At 40.6% G+C, this 25,081-nt stretch overlaps 1 protein-coding gene and 2 non-coding genes across 4 annotated transcripts; all 3 read right to left on the reverse strand.

The window, feature by feature from the left end:
• Positions 1 to 680: 680 nt before the first annotated feature.
• LOC126404859 (endoplasmic reticulum membrane sensor NFE2L1-like) lies at positions 681 to 24,122 on the reverse strand. Of its 2 annotated transcripts, none has more exons than XM_050068217.1 (9): positions 24,073 to 24,122; positions 20,441 to 21,234; positions 20,105 to 20,290; positions 9,163 to 9,315; positions 5,896 to 5,964; positions 5,662 to 5,808; positions 5,369 to 5,540; positions 4,068 to 4,763; positions 681 to 3,905 (listed from the first exon to the last, which is right to left on the reverse strand). In XM_050068217.1, the coding sequence occupies exons 2-9, from the start codon at positions 20,720 to 20,722 to the stop codon at positions 2,905 to 2,907; spliced, it is 2,706 nt and encodes a 901-aa protein (XP_049924174.1). In that variant the 5' UTR covers positions 20,723 to 21,234; positions 24,073 to 24,122; the 3' UTR covers positions 681 to 2,904. The 2 variants fall into 2 exon arrangements, with proteins under 2 accessions (XP_049924174.1, XP_049924175.1); XM_050068218.1 differs by lacking the exon at positions 24,073 to 24,122 and adding an exon at positions 21,343 to 21,389.
• Positions 10,466 to 10,538, reverse strand: trnav-uac (transfer RNA valine (anticodon UAC)). The gene has a single exon. It is a non-coding gene; the product is annotated as a tRNA-Val (tRNA).
• Positions 12,536 to 12,608, reverse strand: trnav-uac (transfer RNA valine (anticodon UAC)). The gene has a single exon. It is a non-coding gene; the product is annotated as a tRNA-Val (tRNA).
• Positions 24,123 to 25,081: the final 959 nt, after the last annotated feature.

Consider the following 25,081-nt stretch of genomic DNA (forward strand, 5'->3'; position numbering starts at 1 on the left):
GAGCCAACTATCCCATCCAGTTTGTCCTCTTCTTCACACAACTATAGGCAGTGTGGAGGGGGTTTTCCTAGTCCTTGTAATTTTAACTCCAGTTAAAGGATCGCTGCACTATTAACACTACAAAGCGTGATCTCTAATCGGGAGTCTTGAAGTCGTGGTTTTCAGACTACGACTGACCAGCAACGGGGTCACACGTTACATGATCTTTCACAATCCCCGATGTGTATGTCATATGATGCACAAGTTGACCCAACCAAAACCAAAAATATGGAAGTCAGAAAGTGACAAAGCAACATTCCAAGTTATAAGGCTAATGACTTAGAGAAACATCTCGTCCAATAGTCCACTTTTCACTTTCTCTTGGTCTCTCTCCTTGTTAAACACACAAAAGAAAAGCAAAAGAAAGCACCTCAACACAGTTTGTCTCTGTTGCCTTGTGCTTATGTCAACTAAAACTGTCAACGTCCCCAACGTGTCCTGATTTTTAGCACACTAGATATCTCAGGAGCGTCTATGATGTGTCAGCGAGCCATTTATTAGGTGCATTTAGTACTAAAGCACTGATTTGTTTCTGATCTGGGGCTTTTCTCGGGAAGCTCCAAAGACAGCTGATAGTCCTGATATTTGTTATTTTGTGTAGACACCAGAGAGGGAATTCAACTGACTCCAAATAAATGCAATTCTTTTAGGTTTTTTATTTTACATTACAGAAGACAAGGTCCCATGTCCTTGAATACCAGCAAGCACAAAATGTAAACACTTAAACAAAAATAAATGCTTCAGTGGTGGTGATAGGCATGCAGGTTTTTATTGGCCTTCATAAATCTGAAAGACAGACAGGATTGAAGTGTCGTCTGACTCCAAAATGTGGTGTCCACTATGTGAAACACTGAACACCTGCTCTGACAATTACAATTTCTTGCCAAAAAGAATCAAACACATTAAATTGGTAATGTTGGTTAGATGTCTGACCACTCAGTAGTAACTGTGAGCATGTTCTTCTGGCTGTGCTCATTCCTGAGAAATCCTAAATCTACTTCACCAATAACACAGTCATTTATTATAAGCTGAATGACTTTAATCAAAACTAGTACTTTAGAACAGAAGACCCTCAACTCCAACCTAAAATACTGTAGATTCAGGTAAAATTTGGAAATATATTCTTGTTGTTATGTTTAATTCCTTGTATCAATAATTTCACCAGAATGGCTATGAAGTTCTTTCTTACTCGGCAATGCACAACCACTAGAGGGTGACATCCTAACTTGAAACAATTCACAACTCAGCCTCGAGTTTGTTGAATCCAGAGTTATCTGTCATTCAAGGCCAAATCTGTAATTTTTTTTACTGTATCAATTGAAGGTACATTCATATGTAATTGGGGCATCAGACTCACATTTTTACCTGTCAGTTTTAAAACAGTTTCACAACTTGTATTTTACCCATGTATTAACAATCTGCAAAGAGTGATATGAGGTTCCAATTCTGTATTTTGACTTAATGTCTTGGGCAGGCCTACTCTTGAGTAACATTTGGAACACAGATTCCCACCATGTTGTTTGAAGTAGACAATAACATTTCCACAGTTTTACAGTCACATAGGTGTGTTGAAAATGCATAAAAACAGAAACATACATGTTAAAAGGCACAGGTAAAACCCTTTGCTATCATACTTTCAGAAAGTTCACAAGGGGAAAAAAAATCAAGACAGGCACCCTTATGGATCATTCCTCGGTCAGTTAGTCATATAGAGGGTAGACAGTTGTATTGGATTGCCTGGTGAGTTTCAGGCCAGGTGTGCACAGGTGTGAAAATAGGCAAAGCCAAGTGCCCTATCCACCAAATTTTAGCTTATGTAGACAAAAAGTTTTGCTGTTTGTAGATTGTTATTGGTATCTTCTAAGTCAGTCAAGTGGTAGAATGGATACTCTTCAAACAAGGGTCATTTTCAAGGAAAACTACCAGAAGTCCAGCGAAGTGGGCAATATCCTCTCTTGGTAGAATTTGAAAGGCCTCTGCTGTAGACGATACCAAGTGTCATGGAGTTTTGGTGCATAGCATGGTTAATTTTGGCAGCAGACCCTGTGGTTACTGCACCATCTGGGAACTCTGCAAACACAGGTTTGATCCCCATGGTTCCTGTCTGTAGCCTGCTGAGGTGTCTTTGAGTGGGATAGTGCCCACTCTAACCTTAACCCTACCAGCTCAAGGGGGTATGATCACAACTTCCCTTCCTGTGTACCAGCGTCCCTTTCTCGGTGGCCCAGAGTCATTGTAGTGTCTAACTGTTCAACTATATTAGCTGATAGCCAGGATCCAGCCTGCAATCAGTTTGTTGGCTTTTTCAACTCAATATTTTCAAGTCTCTGAGAAAGTTGATGTAAGGGAAAGCATTGAACTAGCATTTCAAAGCGCTGGTCCCAAGTCATCTATCCTCTCTTGTTTTAATCCACCATTCAGTAGCCTAGATTTACCTCAGAGTTGTTTGTTCTTGATAGTGGTTGAACTCAAGTCCTTTTCCAGTGTAGAAAATGTTAAGAATGAAGAATGGAGACAATCCTGGAGTAAAGGTTTTCTTATCATCATGTGATTTCCCCTCCTCTTTCAAAGAACTTGTTTTCTGTCTGGATTTCCTTTGACCATCCAGTCATCCACCAATTATGTGAATAAAAACGTCACTGTCAGGGATATCTGTTTGGGTGTTTGAGGATTTCATGGTACCTTTCAGCACCTTCCACTGACACCAGATAAAGAATTCCTGTGATCCTTCACTAACCACCACATTAGTTTTTCCTGTAATTTTGTGGTTGGATCACACTCCTCTTAAGGAATCTCTTTACTCTCTCTACATTTTCTAACATCCCAAACTCCTGAAGCCAGAATATGGCTGACTCGACCACCTCCTCACTTCTTCTTATCCTTCTGTTTCTTGCTGTTTTTTGTCAATGGCAGCGCTGTTGTTTCTTGGCGTGAAGCTACTGTGACGCCACCATTGGATTCAAACTGAAGCAGGTACTCCATAGCGTTCAACGGCCTCCCCTCCTCGTCCCTTAGCCTGGAAAAGACATCCTGGTACAACATACCCAGTCGTCGCTTCATTTCCTGCAGGTTCCTCAGGGCCTCCTGTTTTTCTCGGAGCAGCCGTGAACGGTGGCGCCTCAAACCCGACACACTGTCTTCCAAATCCAGCAGCACGTCAAGTTTCCTCTTCCTGCAGTTCTGGGCAGCTATTTTGTTCTTCCCACGGCGTCGTATGTCCCTAATGAGTGTAAGCTGCTCTTCACTGAGTTGGTAACTGGCCAGTAGGTCATTAAACTCATCCACTGGCAGATTAACTATCAGCTCATTGGAAAAAGGGATCTTCCTGGCTTGTGCACGCTGTTCATCCCGACTCCACATCATGGTCTCGGAGATGCGTCTCGATGAGGAGCGGTGGTAAGGCTTGGCACTGTCATGTCGCAAGGAAGTTTTTGGCTGTTTGTTTGGCATCTTGCCCAGGTATGGAGAGGAGACAGATGACACGGGCTGGTTGTACGTGTGATCGTGGCCGATATACTCCAGCCAAGGAAAGCCATTATACAGCTTGTGATCCCCACGGTTGGGAAAGAAGGGTTTCTTAACATCTTCAGGGTACTCTCCTCCTACTGCCCCCATCTCCTCCTCTTCCAGCTCCTCTTGCTTTATGGTCACCTCCACTTCCATATCTGCACCAAGTAACCCTTCCTCGGCTTTATCCTCAGCTTCATCTTCAGCTTCAGAAAAAGGACTTCCCAAAGCCGACACACAAGACGAAGAGGAGGTTGAGGAAGAGGAATAAGAGGAGGCCTCAGAGGCACATGGAGAAGCAGGGCTGTGGCTGAAGTCCAGAGAAAGACCAGAGTCTGAGTCTGCCTCATCATCGCTGTCTAAGAGGAGAAAACAAGGAAATGTCAAGACAAGTTCTACAGTTTTATAGTCAGTACTTGAATTCAGCATTAGTGTGTTCTTGAAAAAGGAGATACATAGGTGCACATTATGTCAAAAATAGTTACTATAAAAGAAGGTCTATTGCCTCCTTGTTTAATTACCCTGATGATGTCTTTGTAGTTGACCCTGATTTTCTGTGAGTGCCACGCTAGATCCTGAGTGGTCATCATCTCTGCCAGTTTCCTGCTGGGCTACTTCACTGTTGAGGAAGCCCTCCTCTTCCAGCTTGGCTGCCATCTCAGGACCGAATCCGTCCTCCAGAGCCAGGTCCAACAATCTGATCTCATCCAAGATGGTAGCATCCTCTAAGAGGTCACTAAGTGTGCTAGGGAGACCATCATCATCATCAACATCATCCTCTTCATCACCCAGAAAGACATTGGAGGGAGATGTCAGAAGGTCTTGAGCCATACCATTTCCCTCCGATGATGGGTTGAAACTAGAAGGTGCCATGTCAAGTGAATGAAAGTTTACATTTAAGCTTGGACGGTTTGCAAAGGAGGGAGCGTACTGTGTGCACAGATTGCCCTCCATGGTATCCACAAGACCTTGTGTCAGCATATTTATGTTAAAGGTACTGGAGTTATCCTCTGCATTTAATGCTATGCCGAAGTCTTCTGAAGGATTTTCTTCAAGCAGTTGTGTGTTGTCAGGAAGTGTGTGTGAAGGATTCACATTAGAATTTTTCTTAGTGTCCCTTGTGTTCAAGGCTGAATTATGGTCATCCAACTCTGCACTGGGGATGAGGGGAAGTAGGGCTGATTCTGGCGCTGGCTGGCTTGGAGGCCCCAACAACCCTGGAGACAAGGAATGGGTATTTTTTTCAAAATGTTGAGAGTTGTAGGATATGCAACAGAGTCTTTGGTGCAGTCATTTATTTAACAGTCAAGAAATAAAAAACAAACGTGTGATGGTTTTATGACCATTTGAAATCAACTATCTGGACCTTTAACAGTTTTAAAGTTGTAAGTCATGAGAACTATATTTTCATTTGCATCCTCAAAAGAACTTGTAGTCAGCATGAACATTTGGGAAATGTTTTGAGGAGATTCTAATGACAGATTCTTAACGTATGTTCCAACTTGCTTTTTTCCAAAGCCTTCAACCTCATCTTGAGGTAGCTCAGCAGATAGAGTTGCTCAATTGTCATACAGATGGTTTAGTTGTTGCTATGTCCATCCCCTCCGTAACAATAGAACAACTTTATCTACCAAGGAATGCCATTGGATGTGGTTGAATCTTTGGAAACGAGTAAATGGGCCTTGTGTTGACACATTCTATTGTCAAGCTGGTGTTTCCAAGGTCAAGAATCAACAGTCAAGCTCAACATGAGGAGTTTTTGAAGTGCAGGGATACTGTCCGCAAATTCTTACAACAAACATCAACTTCTGAATTGAATTACCATTCTGCAGAGGACTCTCCATTAGAAAGACTTCCTGATCAGCCACTGTTATGCCGTTGTCAGAGTTGTTACAATTTTGGTTTAAAGCTTCAGACCCAGCACCTTGAAGGTTCCCAGTTGTCCTTAAATTCTGGTTGTGTTCAAATTGAGTCATCATGTCAACATCTGTGTTCTGGAAAGGAGGGATAGAAAAATGTATCTAAATTTACTGAATCTTGGCTTTCTCATCTCATGATTTCATTTTATTCTATTTTGCCTATTGTACATTCATCTACTTTCATTCTCTCAGTTACCTCAGGCTCCATGACTTCCAACAGGTCCTGCCATTGGAGCTCCAGGTCCATCAAAGGGTTACCATTGGGGATGATATGGGACAGCAGGGGCTCCCTGCTCAGTGGCTGACACTCCAAGTCTTCCCTCCTACCACCATCATCATGTATCTGAGGCACAGGAAATCAGGAAAAATGCTGTTACTGTTCGAGGTCAAGTAGGACAGAACAGACTAAAGAGAAGAGATGTGGCTATACCTGTTGTTCTTCTGTGAAGGGAAAGGTGTTCTCCAACAGTCTCAAACACTCCTGGAGGGAGGAAGAAGTCTGAAAAGAAAGGAAGAGAGAGAGGAAGAGAAAAGTGGGTTTAAAGAGAAAAGAGCACAAGGAAGTTGAGCAACGTTTGATCTCCTGCCAGTTTTGATCTGCTGGTTGACTATCCCACTGATATCTGTGTGTTATGTATTAGCCATGCTGGAATGGCTCTAGGGATGGCCATGTCTGTCGCTTAGTTAATCAAAAACTTCTGTCTTGGCAGAATTGTCTCAACAATGATGATATGGATTGCCATAAAATTTTGGACAGACATTTACAGTCTACAGAGGATGAATTTTATTGACTTTGGTGGTCCCCGGACTTCTCCTCTAGTGCCACCAACTGGTTGACATTTTCGTTAATGTATCCCTCAATATTAATTATGACTTTGGCGATCCCTTAACCTTTCCTCTAGCTTAATCAGGTCAACATCTCAGATTGTCCAAAATGTTGGTTCTCAGTGTATGTGCACTGCAGGCTACAAGTTTCCACATTACACTTGCATAAATTGTGTAATTTAAGCTGAGCATGGAGAAAATCTGCTTTTTCAGCAGATGAATGTGTATATATCATTCAGCACTGATGCTCAAACATCCAATTAACAATAACCAAAAAACATTTTTGACTGGACAGGAACCTAAGAAAAATGCTTTTAGTCTATATGAGTTGTCATAAGAAAAAAATTAGTAGATAATGTAAGTAAAACATGGCTTCATGAATGGATGATCGATTTTTATCGGATTTCAGCCAACACTGTGCGGACCTTTACAAGGTTGCAGCCCGGTCGTAGAGAATCACTGCTCTTTGGCATTTCCATTTAACATGAAACAGTCTCAGTCTTACTAACTAGTGGCACCATCAGAGTGAGACTTCTGAGAAAACACAGATCATTTTGACTTGGCAAAATTAACCTATAAGTATGTGTGCATCTTACTCTGTCTCTTTTAGACATGAAGGTTCTTAAATTTAATTCTCAGAAATGTCTGTCCATCTTCTCTGGATCCTGTCAGACACTTCTCACCTCTGACCCGCAGTGCTGAGTGGGAAAGTGGATTCTGGCAGACTTTTCTTAAGATCAACCCTAAAAACTAGGCACAGCACTAAAACATAAGCAACCCATGTCTGATACAGTGGACACCTCCTCTGATGTAACAGGCACCTTGAGGTGCAGCTGCTAAAGTGTGTCTCCCATGCTTTTCTATTCTGCTGAGCTGGCAGCAATCCAGCGTTTAATGATAAAGCATCCAGTTCAGATTCCAAGCACGACAGGCACTCTGATCACCTTACCTTGCACTTACACAAGTTATCGTACTGCATATATGTCAAGCACGTTCAAGCGATACAGGATCTGTTAAGGCCAATGGTGGTCCTGAGGAATTTGCACTAAAGATGCAGCCAGTCATTATTTACTGCTTAGCTGAATTCAAAAATACAGACTTCATCAGACTGGTGGACTAATAATGTTCCTCAAATTGTTGCAGTGTTTATTGTGCACAATGGTTCACATCTGTTCAGGATTATAAGATATGTCCATTAAGTTAAAGTGACAGTGCTGATGGTAACTAACTTCCTGCTGCAATTTTCATTGAGGGTAATGGCCGATCCCATTCTTATCCTTGCATTCTCATAGCATAGCCTTAACCATACTTTGCTAAACTTAACCATTAACTAACTTAGTCACTTTGTCAATTTTGCATTCTTGCTCTTGCTCATGGACGACTAACATCCAGTAATATTCACAACATTTCTGTCTACAACGCTTAAGGCCAGAGTATGCTTGAACCAAGAGTGTTGTAAATCCCCTTTCAAACTTGGAATTGATAAGGGCCTGCCTCACAATTTTTGTAACTTTAAGATAATCACACCCAACTTTATGCCACGATTGGCCCAGTGCACCGAGATTTGAAAGTAATCAGGGTTTGAACTTCTCTTTCAAGTTCTGGTTTCTTTATTCTTAAAACAACCACTTCAGTCACCTTTTGTGTATATACCTGAGTGCACCTTACAAATGCCTTTAAGGAGAAAGTGTTGGAAATTTTGTGCTCTTATCACTACTTATGAGATTCACTGCGTTGACAGTATAAAGACACACTTGAGACACAGGGCCATATTAAAATGATCGATTGCTCATGGTCTTAAGTGCATGGTGCAAGTGCATTTAAGGCACGTCCAGCTCCACTTTGCTAGTTAAAGGGTGTATAATCTGGGCGCAAAGTGTGGCACAAAAGGACAAAGAGGTTGTATTTAGTCCCGTAAATAATCAGAGGTGTGTTCTGGGCATACCATAAATTCAGCCAAAAAGAGTGCCATCTCCCTTCCCTTTAAAAGGTCAGGTGTCCTGCACCTGGCACACTGCTATACAAATGGCAGTTTTGGCAAATGCAGTAAGAACAATGTCACTACACCAAAATATCATGGGACATTTAGGCAGCAAAACTAAAGACTGTAGTTATAAACTTGACAGAGGAAACAGAACTAAACTTTTAGCTTCTAAAATAAACAATGAAGTTAGACTGCTCCTCGTGTGCTCTCTGCTATGTTCACATTTTAAATAATGTATTTAATATTTTCCTCATTAATGATGTATTATTTAACCCACCCCCAACCCATCCATGCATCCCTGTGTATGTAACAAGTAGAGTGTACTCCCATTGTGAACCCACCTATGCTGGTGCATCTTACTATCTATAAAATGCGCCCATAAAATAGCAGGAAAATACTGCACCATTCTGGCATCAGACCTAATCCAATGGGCACACAGGTGGGCAAGTAGATTTGCTAATTACACAATGTGGGGGCTTGCTGTGAAAATGATAACTGTGTTGGTCTGAAATTAGCAATGACAGTTGCGCTGTGTTATGTGCCATTTAGATGGGGCTAAATGACACCTTGTACAACCTTTCTTTGAAAGAGCTTTAAGCAATTTAAAATTTTGGGAAATGCTGAGCAGTTCCAGTAACATTTTTTTTTTTAAAATTCAAGGTTTACTAGGCCACCTAAAGGCCGTGGCCACACTGTCAGCCCTGTGAGATTGTTTTACCCACTACAAACTATAACAAATATAAAGGCATCACCCAGTAGTTTTGAAATATTTTAAGTATGCAATGTTTCTGCCTACTTTTTTTAAAATAAATTTCATAGGAGAAAGCACATAAAAAATACTGTAGCATTTTATTATCATGATGAAATGATAATAAATATGATGTCTACCTGGTCTACTTCATTCTGAATTTGCTCTCTGTTGTTAGCATAGCTGTAGAAACCTCCTGGTCTTCCTCTTCCCTCTGTCCTCCCATTTAGGTGTTCCTCGCTCTCTTCCTCTCCTCTCTCCTCCAGAGTGCCACTGTACTGATGCAGATCTTCCTGGTTGCAGAAACAGAAAGGAAGAACGATCTAAGAGGTAATACATTGTATCTCATGAACATACTAACTACTGGAGTAGTTTTTTACGAGACCCTTTTTCACCCTTGCTCAAGTAGTTGTTTTTGTGAGTACTTTTATTTCTACTTGAGTAAATATAATTAGAAAGTAATAATACTTTTATATGAGTATTCGTTTTGTGAGGGCTGCTGTCCCCACCACTGTACAGCTCCCATGCGGCATGCCAGTGGGTAAGCCTCATGGGACATGTGTTGGAATTAATTGAGACTCAATTAAAACTACTTAGACTTGGTCAATCCAAAATCTATGATCACATTTAAGTGGTGTTTTTTTTCATATACATCCCTGATCCTATAGTTATACTTAAAGAAAGGAGAAAATGTTCAATTTTCATATAAAAAAATATGTTAAATGCACCTTTTGGAAATGTATTTGGTATATGCTGTTAGTTAGTAGGAAGATATGCCCAGGTACTTAAGGTTACAACATGGAAGAAGCATTTTTCATTCTTGACTATATTTTACCTTTATGACCACCATAAGAATGGCACAGAGATTTACCAGACATAAAAGTGAAGCAGTTAAGGCCTCACCATGCTAACCAAAGGAGTAGTATATTGTAGTACTGCCTTCTATACTACCAGCCTGCATGTACAGAACATAAAGGCTCCTGTTTTACCCAGAGACAGACAGCCAGGCTCAGAATAGCTTTAACATTCTCCTGACCTGGCTGGGGGCTTACAGACAAACCCAGACACCCTCAACAGCTGGCCAGCTAGGACATGTATGTAGCTTTGAACATAAATGGGTCAAGTCTGTGCACATATCCCTTACTTCACTACCAGAGTGCAACTGAGAGTCCAAGTCTGAATCAGGGCTGGGTGATATGGTTTAAACTTAATATTGCGATATATTTAGGCTATATTGCGATACACAATCTATATATCACAATATTTTGAAATCTCCTCTAAAGTACTTTAGACTATGCAAAATTATTAAAAGAACTACAGTTACAACATGCTATGCAATTCTTTTTTTTCCTCATAATGATGACTTCAGGCAAGTATGACCCAGCAGACTTCCTCTAAGGATTACTCCTGAGATAGACTCTGCAACCAGCAGACATAAGGTTCTGGTTTCACTGGGTTTTGAACCCAGGACCTTCTGCGTGTAAAGCAGATGTGATAACCACTACACCATAGAACCTTCATTTTGGCCTGCCACCTCACATGGAACAGATTATATGTGAATGAGTTGTTATTTGGTGCACAGGCTGTGACCTGGTCACTCCCCATGATAGTCCTAACGTAGCATTTTAGTTGGGGCTTTAGTCGGGCCAAGGGGCGAAGGGGACTGATCGTGGACTGATGTGTAGGTCTGTTGGGTGAGTCATATATAGCTGTTCAAGCTACAGCTATACCAACTGGAAAAACAGAGGGGGACATGGAAAACTTAACGTCAGCACTATACTTTAAAGGCTGCGTTGAATTTATATGGCAATGAGAAGAGTATTTAATGTGACTGCAGTGGGAGACTTTAGTTGGCTATCTTAACTTCCTCACAGGTTTCACTTTAATGAACCTCAATTTTTCAGGCACAATATTAAATATGCTATAAAATGATCATTTTCTTTAATGGTTTTACATAGCATGCTGTCCTTTGCCAGGGAAGCAGAAAAATCTGCCAGCTCATGTTTTATTTGCTCTGGCAGATGCGTCTGGTCCCCTTCCACTTTAGACAGATATACAGCAACCTCAAATCTGTCCCGTTTCCACCGAGCAGTACGGTACTATACGGTAGGGTTCAGTATGGGACGCTTTTTTTCTGTTTCCACTGTGAAAAGTTGTGGATGGTACCAATGGAACCGTTCTGTACCGTTACCATTTTTGGTCACACCTCTGTTGGGGTACCTAGCACACAGATCCGGTACTAAAAGGTGGAGCTGTGAACACTACGGTCTGTTGATTGGTCAATAGCAGACGGTTACTCTGCACAGGTCTGAGTTGTGGCTGGTTTTGACGCAGAAGCCACTGTTCACATCATGGAGAGTTTAATTAGTAAACTGTAACTATAAAATATAAGGATGTTTTGCTGCCTCTCACAGCAGCCGGAGTTGGAGAAAAAAATAACTTAATTTATTGGGTCGACTGACGGAAAGTTTTAAGGTGGAACCTACTTGTAATGTTACTCAATACATGAGTTAACAACGTGAATCAATCAACACACCTTAAATATTCCATATGACAACTTTGACCATTACTTTAGGCGGCATGGTGGTGTGGTGGTTAGCACTCTCGCCTCACAGCAAGAGGGTTGCCGGTTCGATCCCGGGCGTGGGAGCCCTTCTGTGCGGAGTTTGCATGTTCTCCCCGTGTCAGCGTGGGTTCTCTCCGGGCACTCCGGCTTCCTCCCACAGTCCAAAGACATGCAGATTGGGGATTAGGTTAATTGATAACTCTAAATTGTCCATAGGTGTGAATGTGAGCATGAATGGTTGTTTGTCTCTATGTGTCAGCCCTGCGATAGTCTGGCGACCTGTCCAGGGTGTACCCTGCCTCTTGCCCGATGTCAGCTGGGATAGGCTCCAGCCCCCCCGCGACCCTCAAGAGGATGAAGCGGTTAGAAGATGAAGACCATTACTTTAGTTTTTATATGACATACACTTTTAGTAATGAGTGGATCTTTAAGCATTTATATGTATTAATTTCAGCCGGGTTATGGGAACTGCTTATATTCTAATACTCAAGAGAAAAAAAAGGGTCACGTAGCTTTGAGCTACGGCAACATTAAACCCCTGAGCTTGCCTGAGAACGACTTGGTGCACAAACCCGCTAATTTTGAATATCCCATGGAGAGTGACTCTTACTGCAGCCTGTTTTATTTTGTTCTGAAAATGTCAGCATGCAGCCTCGTTCTCGAGGTGCAGACTGAGGAAATACAGTGAGTGCTGGACGGAGCAGTGAGTGACAATAACCCCGCCCACATTTAAAGGTACTGTTTGCACTGAAAACACCAGGGTATAGGTACCATGTCTGAAGGGTACTTCTGATTCCAGAGATACCATACTGAAAGTGTTTGGTGGAAACGGCGCTTAACTCACTTAGATTTGGTCTGGTGATGTCTGGCTTTCAGCAAATGTGACACAACTGACTTCCTCAGGGTAGTACTACAGAGAGAGAATCTGCAACCAGCGGATAAAGTACTGGTTCCACTGGGTTTTGAACCCAAGACCTTCTGTATGTAAAGCAGACGTGATAACCTCTACACTATGGAACCACATGCCTGTATGAATAACTTTAAGAAAGTCAATATAAGTATGAATCATGTTTGATGGGCTCTCACTCACTTATTTTCTTCTGCATATTTAAAAATATAAAAATATGCCACAGAATCAATACAGAGGTGTGTTTTAAAATCTAACAACATTCTCAGATACCATACTATTACTATATGAGCTAAATTTTTTGTACATTACATGTACAAAAAGTTGCACATCCTCTTCTGAGGATATCCGCTTATCAGATACGACTATTTGACCAGTGACAGTTAAGCCTTGTCTACATGTACGGAATATTTTTGAAAACAGATACATTACACTACATTTTAGCCTATCGTCCACATATAAACAGAGTTTAAGGTCACTAAAATGCAGATTTTTTAAAAACACCTTCTAAGGTGCAGATTTTTCTAAACTCCAGTAACTGTTTATCAGTGTGGACATTTAAAACAGAGTGTTCCGAAAACAATGACATCATCTCCTCAATTTGTGCACGTCCACTGGTGCTTTGTTTTAATGAGCATGTGCCAGAAACAACAACAGCGACTAGCAGTTTGCTTAGCCTACTTGTTTTTAGAACTGCTTGGTACATTACATTTAAACCTAGTATTGTTACACCACTCATGGGTGAACGGAGGCATCTGCTGCACCCAATATTTTTGTTTTTGTTCCACCTCAGCTTCCACGGTTTAAAGTCTGCCAGAAACATGGGTGTAATACCAAATGGGCCTACCGGGCCCAGAGTCAGGGGGCCCCTAAGCCAGAGCCTCTACATGAAGGCACTGTTATTAACTTTGCATTTTTTTCAACTAGAATTACTGCCTCTCAGTTGTATGCCTTGACAAATTAGTTGAGGTGCACTTTCAGTTTACATCCATGTCTCATGACAACATGGATGCCTAACACACATCTTCTCAACAGCGGCTCAGAGGATCTATACAGTCAGCACAGTTTCAAGGTGTCACCAGTTCAATAGGCTATCTGACCAAATGTCTCCCCTTCTGTTACTGAGATATGATACTAAGTAATGGCCAGAAAAGTGTTTTTGTGGAACATTATGATGTCACAGGGAAGTTGACCTTTTGAATAAATAACGTCATCACGTCATAATTTCATCCTATTAGACATTGTGTGAAATGTTGCCATTATTAGTTTATTAATTCTTGAGTTATAGCCCAAAACATGTTTTGGAAGGTTACAGTGACCTTGACTATTGACACCCAACCACCAAATTCCATACAATTCATTCTTGAGTCCAAGTGGACGTTTGTGCCAAATTTGAGGAAATCTCTTCATGGTTTTCTTGAGACATCGTGCTCACAAGAATGAGATAGATGTGGTCACAGTGACCTTGACCTTTGAATTTTGACCACCAAAATCTAGTCAGTTCATCCTTGATTCTTAGTGAACGTTTATGCCAAAGTAAAGAACTTCCTTAAAGGCACTCTTAAGACGTTCTTAAGCCACAGCTGTCGCTGGCGCGGAAGCATAATAACATCTGTATACTTGTAGATAGGGCCTTAGCCTGTCTACTGCTGTGATTAAAGTTTTGCTACACAATAAGAATGTATGTTAGTCACAGATTACAGTCCTGCCACAGAGCAGTAGTGAACCCCAGTGAAACCTCTGGACCCTGTGAAATTACTTTAGCTTGTAATAAAGTCCTTTCCAACTAATATTTGGTGTAGGATGATAAATGTTTTGCTGCTGATAGTGAGGACTGTCTGGCTGGGATTATTTTCCACTAACATATTACTAGACATGGCTTTTACAAAACAACACGACTTTCAATATGTTCAGTTCCATCACTGTGTATCTCCACTTTTTATCATGTGCTTTAATCTCTGTAGCTCTGTAGCTGTAAAAAACTACTCCAGTAGTTAGTATAGCTACAGCTATTCCTGTTTATCTTCCTGCAACACTGCTAAATAAGCAAGCACCGCATGCATTCATGTACATTTGTTTACATCCATGCCTTTGGCTCTGTGTGTGTGTGTGTGTGTGTGTGTGTGTGTGTGTGTGTGTGTTGCTGCTGCAGTAAACAGGAGGGATTGCAAAACTAGGGATGTAAATGTGTGTCAGGACACAACAGGCCAACGATCACATTTCAAAACAAGCCCGTCGGTCACAAGCTAATAAAGTGCGTTGTGTGTTTGTGTGTTGCTGGATGTGTGTATGTGTTGACAAGTGCCATCTGATACATGAGGAGAATTCAAAAACACTGTTTCAGTTTGGCGAATGAGAAGGTAGCAGTCCGGCATGTACTTAGAGCTCTATGTGCTATATTAAGTTTGTAATGTCCTGTGTGTGTGTGTGTGTGTGTGTGTGTGTAAGCCTGGCATGCAGACAGATATATAGGCATCCAACCTGCTGTAAAATGATACTGAGCTTCAGCTGTAGCTCCTCATAAACAGTTTTACCTTGTCTGCTCTTCATCTCTGAATATGTTTTTTCATCCCTTTCGGAGGGTTTTTCCTTTAATTTTTTTTTGTCATAGTTGGTTTTCAAAGTAATTTTTCTCAAACAAATACTGTGAAAAGATTGCGAGTTTATCCCAGCCTCTGTTTACCTGCCTAATATAACCACAGGGAGCATTCACAATTGTTTTCTTTACTGTTTGGAAGTGTATGGGAGTGAAAGGGCTTAAGACAACTGGATATATGCACTTGAAAGTGTTAATCATGGTGTATCAATGTAAATACTGCCTAAAAGTTAGGCAGTTTCTATTATAACATTTAAGTTATAATACAAAATGAGCAAAAACATCTGTCACAGTTAATTTAACTCAGCTGTAGTTATTTTTATGTTAATTCTGTGAGCAGGCCAAACAACAAAAGCCAGTCTGTCACATGGGTTAACAAACTCACCTTAGAAAGACAACGAATAGAAAGGGCATTGAACTGTTTGCCCTGGTCATTTAACTATTTCAACAGAAAATGGCGGTCGTTGTTAGTTGTTACGGTGACGGCACAAGTCGGTGGGGCCATTAAGTGTGTTGCACTCATTAATTTGAGAATTCCATTTGTGCCTACTGCTGCCTTTTTAGTGATCAAAGGTATTGACATCTTTGCATAGTGAGCAGGTGTTGTTATAACTGACAACTGACTTACAAAATATTTACTGATAGATTACTTTTGTGTTGTAATGAGTAACATCACATGTTAGTATTTGCATTTAAAGTAATCAGTTTTTAGTTACCCTTTCAAATAAGCAACCAGTTACTTTTAAAATATATCTATTATTTATAAAAGTATCGAGTAGATTTGAAACAATCAAAAATCTTTGTGGGAGAAGTTAAGAAATTACATGTGTCCTGCTAACTAGACTAGGAATGCCTGTGCATGTAGGATGTTGCCTACCAAACACTTTCATCAACCCTGACTGTGTGTTACTGAAGTAAGGGAAAAACTTTTGACTGATAGATATCACCATACAACTACCCTGTTCATTACTTACAATAAGACAGTTATTTTTTTCTACTTTAAGTTCTCTGAAATATTATGTTAAATAAGCAAATGCGGCATTATTTAATTAAATAATGCTTTTTTGTATTTTTTCTATTTTCAAAGTAGAGATGTTGTGGAGGCAAAATAACCCAAAATCTCAAAACTGACAAGAGTATAAAAAACAATTTTTTCACCTGTAGTGTCTTCCCTTCACTTGGTCCACAGTCTATGTCTTACTTAACGGAAATCTTCACACACTTACACAGATTGTGTAATTCAAATTACAGGAAAGAACTTTGGAGTGCACACACACACACACACACACACACACACACAATTTTCTCAGGAAATGTAGCCTCTCTTACTTTGACACTGGATCCCTGACACACTGCTGCACATGACTCTGTGTGTGTGTGTGTGTGTGTGTGTGTGTGTGTGTGTGCGTGCGTGCGTGCGTGCCTGTGCCTAAGTGTGTGTGTGTGTGTGTCAGACTGGTCATTCTGTGGCTTATTTATACATTGTACAGTGTGTTAGCACTGGCCTCTGTGGTGTGTCTGAATGTGTGTTATGGACTCTTGTCACAGTGCAGTTTGTGTGATCCTACATAAAGTGATTGAACTTGTTTATTTGGTTGGTTATAAAGATGATGAATCATGGTGACCTCATTGCTGCAACAGGATCAAATGTAATGCAGATGACAGCTCTGCACCCTTCTTTGTACAGACCCACAGAGTCATTAAGACTAATCTTCTGACAATCATAATTGCTGCCTCGCCCCTTAACAGCGAAGTAACTCCTGCTTCAGTCTTTAAAAAAAAATATGCTTAACTTAGTGAACTGTAACCCTCTGAAGGTCAAAGTGACCCCTTCCACTATTCTGGGCATCCCTCTGCGCATGATGTTCCCTACAGATTATTTTCAGTTTCAGCTCATCTGTGTCTGGGATGAAAGATCTGACAGTCAGGTACTGTATGTGCTTCTGGCTGTCTTATGGGCCAAAGCTTGACCAGGCATGTCTGAGGTGTTGCCATTAATAAATGGAGCTCAAAAGTTCATGCAGGCCACAACATGAAGTCTGTGCTGCCACCCAGATTAGATGATCATCAGTGGATTCCTCTTATCTGTGTTATCTGAATGAAAGAAATAGTTTCAGAAAACACACTCGTTCCTTTTCTTTTGTGATGGTGAGATGAGATGACTGATGCCACTCTTATGTCTGTGATACAAACAAAGCTTGTGCCAGGGTGTGGTTAGGCCTAGTTTAGCATTAAAATTGGAAGCAGTTGGAAAACAACCAGTTTGCTCTGTCAATAGACAGAATCACGGTGATGTCATGCTAAAAACAATCAATTCCAAGTGGACAATTGACAATTAATTTTAATGATGGAGATATGTAAAAATCGGCAAACTTGTTTATTTCTGTTGTCATTTACAGCCATAACTGTAATGTTTGAGGATTCACTTAAACATTGTGGTTTGAACTATTGGATTTTTCTGCTATTTCATGCTGGCTACCATGTTGCTTTGCTACCATCTTTAATAAACCAAATCTACCGGCATGGAAGCTAAGCAATGTACTTATGTGGACAGGGACAACAGCAAAATGCATTTTAGCCAACTAGAGAAATCAGTACCTGTGCAAATATGCTATATTTTGAATACTTTAACTGCTTCACTTTACACATTAACCAATCAGGCAACAGTAGACCAGCCACTCCAGTGTTCTGCAAAGTAAAATTCCTAGGGATGGAGGATATTGGATTTTTGCCAATATGCCAATACAAAACAACTCATTTGGCTGATAACCAAAACCGATATTGATATATCCACTTTTTCCCCACCTAATTTTAGTGATCATCAAGTCTCTTCTGCAGTGGAATTAACATCATATTATGCATGCAAACACTTATTGGGATGACCCAACAGCAGATTGAGATATGAAATACAATACTTTTCAATGTATATAATATTAATTCATTGTTCAAGGTAAGACAAAGCATATTGGGTGATTCTGATTTATCCTAAAGCCAATATTGGCCGATGCCGATGACATGTCCAACAATCACTCTCTTTTAGCTCCATTTTGTTCTCCACTAACTCCTGAGAAAAATATCTGCTTCATAGCTTCTTCACTTTAAACAGCTGCCTGCTAACCAACAACAGCACTATGAGAGCACTGAGAGTGAACCAAAACATTACATTAAGTTTGAAGAGGTTACTGCATACAACCAGCAGTAATCAGGCTACTAAGGTGGCAGCACAAGAACTGATTGAAAAGGCCAGTGGCTCCCAGGCTACTGCTACTGCTGCAGGGTGTATTCCTGCGGTACTGCTCTTGCTCCTGGTGAGGTCATCTGTGGTGAGGTGAGGTTTCCTGGTGACTCATCTAACTCTGACTCATTATCTCACATGACATTACACTCAGTTTTGGTGGGAGCTAAAACAAAGACAGTACACATTACTTATTTATAGGCTAAATAAATAAATATATTTAAACTGCTATGTGTGTGTTATTTTGGATAGGTCACTAGTCTTCTAACAGACTTATTTATTTTTAGTAACATTTTAGTTATAGTTCCACTTTTAATTGGACTGTACATGAACTCTTTTAAAAACAAAACACTTACATAGAAAGAGAAAAACTTAGAAATGCAGTAACTTCATTTAAGTACAAACTGGTCTGTTTTAAGCATACTCAGGCCTTTAGACCCACTGGCTGGAAACACTGTCATGAGCTTACAGGCAACAAATGTGTCTCTAGACAGCAGTTGTGGAACCCATCGAACAGAGCAGGAACAGGGTTTTTGCTTGTTATCTCACAGGGTTATGGCATGGACAAAAGTTAGCAGAGACTGCTAAACATAACCAAGTCAACCCTTGTACCTGAAGTGAACCCTGAAGACTCCTTTGACCTAGTAACACAATAACATAACAATTTACGCATGAATATATATATATATATATATATATATATATACATATATGTACACATGTACATATCATATACATGTACATATATATATATATATATATATGTATATATATATATGTGGAGTACTTGGCACTGGAAATGACGCATTACAAATTGTGTACCACTTCCTATGTCCACTACGTGGTGCTAGAGAACACACGCTATTTATCAGCCTTGTTGCTGTATATCAAGTGTAGACCACAACATGTAAATTTCACAGATGATCTTGTCACAAAAGACTAACTTCCTATTATCAGTAGGTGGCGCTATGACTGTGCATCAATATAAGTAAGTAGATCTCTGCGGGCCCGGACGCTGATCCAGCATGTGACATTTGGGCTAGACTGGACTATTCTGTGTCCTATCAAAATGTCCCAGTGCCACCATGGCAAGACTATTTCATGAAAACTCACAATCTTCTATATAAAGCTACATCAAGGTCTTGAGGATTTTCTGACCACATTAGAGGTGGATCTGTTGAACCCGCTAGGAGAAGTATATCAAAGTATGAAACATGTCATTCCCTGTTGCCAGTAGGGGGCGCTAAGACTATGCTTAATTATTGGCATGTAAATGTCTTTAGGCCAGGACTCTTATCAAATGTGAAGTTTGGGGCAGATTGGAGCTACTGAGCCATTTTCTTACACCCAAGCATGACCCACCAAATATCCGATACATGTGCCAAGTTTGGTGAGTTTTCGAGCACATTTAGCCCCTCAAAATTTTGATTATGTGCACAAATTAATAAATAGGGTCCTCACACCGCTTTCAGTGCTCAGGCCCTAACTAGCATTTAACCAAAGAACCTATAGCAGGTTGCTGGGTAATTAACAACTCAACATGGTGACATACAGGACAAGAGCTTATTGTGTAACTTTTGGCAGTTAGGCTTAGCCCCAGAATATATACTACATCCCAAAATGTATATCTGTAAATTAAAGGGTTCCTATACTGATTGAATATGGCAGGTAGTCCTATCAGGTAGTTTCAGTCATCTTATTCTGGTGATATTTAAGCTAAACAAGCTAAAAAAAAATTTTTAGGGTTCCAAATCAAAGCGTGAATATTACAGCTGTACCTCTTTATCCTCCTCGTCTTCATCCTGCACGGCACCAAGTCCATCTCTAGATTCCACAGGCAGGGTAGGTCGGTCTCTTTCTACCCCAGCAGCTCTCTCCAGTGGGGAGGACTGGTCTGGACATCCCATGGGGAGAGGATCTGGCTCCCGCTGGACCAGCCAGGCCTCCAGTTCTGCACGAGGAACCTATGGAGAAAGGTAAGAAGGTCTGTTACATAAAAGCTGTAAATAGCAAAATTGAAACAGCTAAAATGTTACTACTCCTAGTACTATATCATTCTAATTCCATCTCAGTGGGAGCATATGGACAATGAGGGAGATCTACATGGTTCCCACCTGCAGTCTGTCCAGAGAACGGACCCAGCCAAGCAGCCTTCGTGCCGTGAAGAACCCATCCAGGTCTACACTCTTGGGGTGGAGGCCATGGCCGTCTTCCAGGCGGTTGCGGAGGTTGTGGAACTGCGTCTGGGTCAGTGCTGAGGTAGGACCCAGGATCATCTCGTGCCAGGAGGGGAGAAGGTAGGGCTCCAGTCCCACGTCAACCCTCACTCCACACAGGCTGAGCAGGATGGCCATCTGAATAAGGCCTTCCGTGAAGTATTTCTTTAGATACAGCATCTTTGGTATGTCAGAAGATGTGCAAAGGGTCCAAAGCTCAGCTCAGTCACCACCACAATGAGTGGCTCTTCTGTCTTTGTGTCTTTGGTGTTAAGTGTTAAGTCCTTAAGTCCCTAAAACATCTGTCAGGAAACTGATGAACCCCCTGTGAAGGAAGAGGGACTCGGAAAAATATCCCTCTCCCACTGGGTCCAATAACAAAAAAAAAAAATCTAAAAAATGTTCTTGGTACTCTAAAAATAACCTGGTTGGGAAAGTCTTTTCTCTTTTTTCTTCAATTATAATGTAATGTTGCTCTGGTAGGGAAGACTTGCTAAAATGTACCAGACACTACACAGTTCCACCCAACTGTTCTGATCAAGCTGCTCAGTGTCTAAGTGTAGAAGAAGGACGTCTTCTTTAATCAGCACTCATTGGGATAAAAATATCTAGAAAGAAAGACTGTCAGTGAAACTCTCCCAGGTTCATCCAAAACTTCTTGCTCTTCATGGAAACTTCACAAATATTTCTTCCTGTGAATTAAGAGAGCAGCTGACTTCAAAACAGAGGACAAAACAGATCAAATATTACACAAGTTGTAGCAAAAATCATTTGTGATGTTAAAGGATTAATTCACCCACCAAATGATCATTTGTATGTCAATTACTGTTTTTCTCACATGCCTCCTCAGGACGAATCCTAAAATGGAGAAAATTCTTCATGAATTGAAGTCAGGGGTTTGGGATTTATAAATGGCAAAAATACATCAAAACATCCATTTACAAACTCTAACTCAACTCATGCGGCATAATCCAAGTGTCACTTATCCAGTTGTTCCTCAGTACTTTCTAAACAGACAGTGCTTTCAAACAGGGAACTGAACAGAAAGTAAAACTTATCTATGATCCCTTCAAAGCCAGACTTCACTGACAAAAACCATAATTTTACAGCTTACCTTGCTGAACTAACTGCTGGTCTACCACTGCCTAGATCAGTTAGTTAATTTGTGTTAGTGTGTAACTTTGGTGTCTTGAAGCAAACTTCGGATTCAGCACATTATCTAAATGAGGCAGAGGTGGACCATCAGCTCCCATGTTCTGCAAGATAAATTATTGTTTCTGTCAATGGAGTCTGGCTTTGAAAAGAACATATATAAGTTTCACTTTTAGTTCAGTTCCCCGTTGGAAAGGGTGGCATGTTAAATGAGACTTGGATTATACTGCATGAGTTGAGAGAGAGTTTGTAAACCAATGTTTTGATATAGTTTTGCTGTTGTTAAACGTGGACCCCTATTACTTCAGTTCATCAAGAATTTTCTTGGTTTCTTGAATTCTCTGTTCACAGTGAAGGCATGCAAGAAAAACAAAGTTTTCTTTGTGAATTCAGTGTAACCCAGGGTGAGAAATTAATATACAAATTGTCTTTTGGGTAGTGAAGTATTCCTTTAATATATTTAATGGTTTGATCCAAGTATATAGAGTTGCAATTGACTATTATTGTGCTAATTGTTAGTAGCATTTTCCTACTACAACTACCTAAACTTCTGCTATTGCTTCATCTGCTACTGCAACTTCTACTATTAGCACTACTGCAATCACGTCTACTTGTGGCCTACAGTTATTGCTAACAACAGCTAACAACAGCCACCACTGCACTCGGGTTAATAATAATAACACTACTGTTATCAAAACTAATCTTCCATTGTGAGTGCAGCCTGACCTGCAGAGAGGCAGCCGTTAAGAGGTTTGACTGTTTGTTTGAGGAGATAAGGCACACAGTCACACAGACTGGGCAGAGACGCCCTCTATCACTCTCTCTCTCCCAGTAACTTCGACCTACTTCTAGAAGGGGTTTGGTAACCACCTGCCTGCCCCGCACTGAACTGCCTGGGTTACTCACTGCAGCCACATGATGTAATTGCCAGGGTTTGCCTGGAAAAACCCTCTCTGTCTCCTCCCTCCTTCAATGCTTTGTATGGTAACCTGTTTACAGAAGCTGCAGTGGAACAGCTGACTGTAACTTTCAGCACCACCTTATAAAAAAACAAAAACAACTAACTATAAGGAATACTTATATATTTATAGTTCAGTGTATCCACTAATACAGGATGTAGTCAAGTATAATCTTGTATTGTGTGGTCTAATGGAAAACAGGGTCTGGTGTAACACTACAGTATGTGAGTGCTACAGGCAACTGTTTAATTCTTAAAGACTTCATCTGAATCTGTTTTCTCTGTTGTTGTTGTTTGTCTGCTTACATTCTACGTATTGCATTGTATTCCTGTTTGTGTTCTTGATATATTTTAATGGACAAAGACACTTCCCCATCTTAATAGATAATACCTTTTTGTTGTATCCTGTTAGTGTAAAACTCTTGTGTACTCTGCGGTCGAACACTTATGACATATAAACTAGCAGGCTACTATTTTACAGTAGGCTATAATATAGACTAATGTGTTGTTCAACGGGCTGCTATTGCATGTGGTTAGTGACAGATGAAATATTTGTTTTTCAAATGTACTTCCAAGTATTTAAATAAAAGTACTCATAATGCACAGTGCCCCTGTGTGTGTGTCTACTATTGTAGATTATTATTATTACCATTGCAATGATGTGTATGAATGTGGATGAGGGTAATTTTAACTATTTTACATACTGCAAGTAGTATAATCTAAAACAATGCATCATATTTTATAAGTTCATCGTGTGTTTTAGCTGTCAGATAAGTGCAGTAGATTAAAGGTACTAGAGTAGTGAACTGTAGTGGAGTAGAAGTAGCATACAATTCTAATACTCAGATGTGTACAATAGGCCTACTTGTATTGTACTTAGTTATATTCCACCACTTGCGTCTAGTCCTGTCATATATGATCATGCCTTGCTTTAATATTAGACTGATGTAAATATTAATATATGTCTTCAGTCCAGCTGAGTGTCATGTATAATGACATGGTGATCATGCTCTGATGTTGTCCTCACTCTGTGCGTGTGAACATGACGGAACTGAAGCTGTAGATGAGCCGGAGCAACAAGTTACGCAATGTTTTCATCACTCACTGATACAGACCTGATAGCTCCAACACATTTCTGATAGCACATTTCCAAAAATCTGAGAACACACTGCGGTGTACTCCTGACAGAAAACATATCACTGTAGACTCGCGGAAAAAGACATACAGGACCATTACAGGAATATTACAGTGGTTCCACTCGCGATTACACACTATGAGATCACTACTGAGAAACTCAACACAACAGCACCGAGAGGACCGGAAATGATGACGGATAAGTTAAAAACAAAGCCGTGCAGATAGTTTATTCAGTTCATAATGTTTAAGAACACTATAAGGACATCACATCAGTGTGACTTACCAGTTTCAGTGTCCGGTAGAGATCACACCGTCCCGGCTTCTGTCTGCTCTGAGAACACAAGGAGGGTGGGACCTATTTAAGGCGATGGTGACGTAACGAGCTCCTCCCTGAGGAAAAAAAAACACCGTCTGTATTACAGTGTGTGTGTGTGTGTGGGTGTGTGTGCGTGTGCGTGTGTGAAACAAACTAACATATAGAGACAGAGATATAAACACGTGGGATAATGATATTATCGAGATATCAGATTTTTACTTTTAAGAAGAAATAATACTAGCCTATCTAACTTTGTTTGTGTTGTGTGTTTTGTCTTTTTTTGTCAAAGGGAGGTGGAGAGAGAGTGTGTAACCATAACTGTGTAAAATCATACAAAAAGAGCACTTAATGGCTGGTGAAAAGACAACCATATAGGCTAGTGTTGGGTGGGAGACAAAGTGAGAAAGGAAAGAATCGTAAATTGTTTGAGTCACAGGATTATTTACACAGTGTCATCATATGTGTATTATTAACATGAGATCAATATTTCTTTTTTTTATATTACGGTTATGGTCTCTCTCTGTGCAACGGAACACCCCCAGTATATAGCCTATATGTAGGCTATACACACAGATGTGTGATGGGAGGAATTCTCAGACCCTGTTTACCTAAAGTGCCAATGTCATAAAAGTATTCATTTGGCAGCAAAATGTCTCCTGTGATTCATATTTCATTTTATATGCCTGTGACATTATTGAAATATTAATACTGATGCATGGCATGGTGGTGCAGTGGTTAGCAAGAGGGTTCCTAGTTCAAACCCTGGGTGGGGGGTTTGAATCCCAGGGTAGAGGAGCCCTTCTGTGCGGACTTTGGAGAAATTGGGGAACCCGTTTGCTCTGGGTTCTCCGGCTTCCTCCAACAGTCCAAAGACATGCAGGTTAACTGGTGACTCTAAATTGTCCATAGGTGTGAATGTGAGTGAATGGTTGTCTGTCTCTATGTGTCAGCCCTGTGATAGTCTGGTGACCTGTCT

Source organism: Epinephelus moara, chromosome 18 (assembly GCF_006386435.1).
Source record: "Epinephelus moara isolate mb chromosome 18, YSFRI_EMoa_1.0, whole genome shotgun sequence".
In the NCBI taxonomy this organism is placed as follows: Eukaryota; Metazoa; Chordata; class Actinopteri; order Perciformes; family Serranidae; genus Epinephelus; species Epinephelus moara.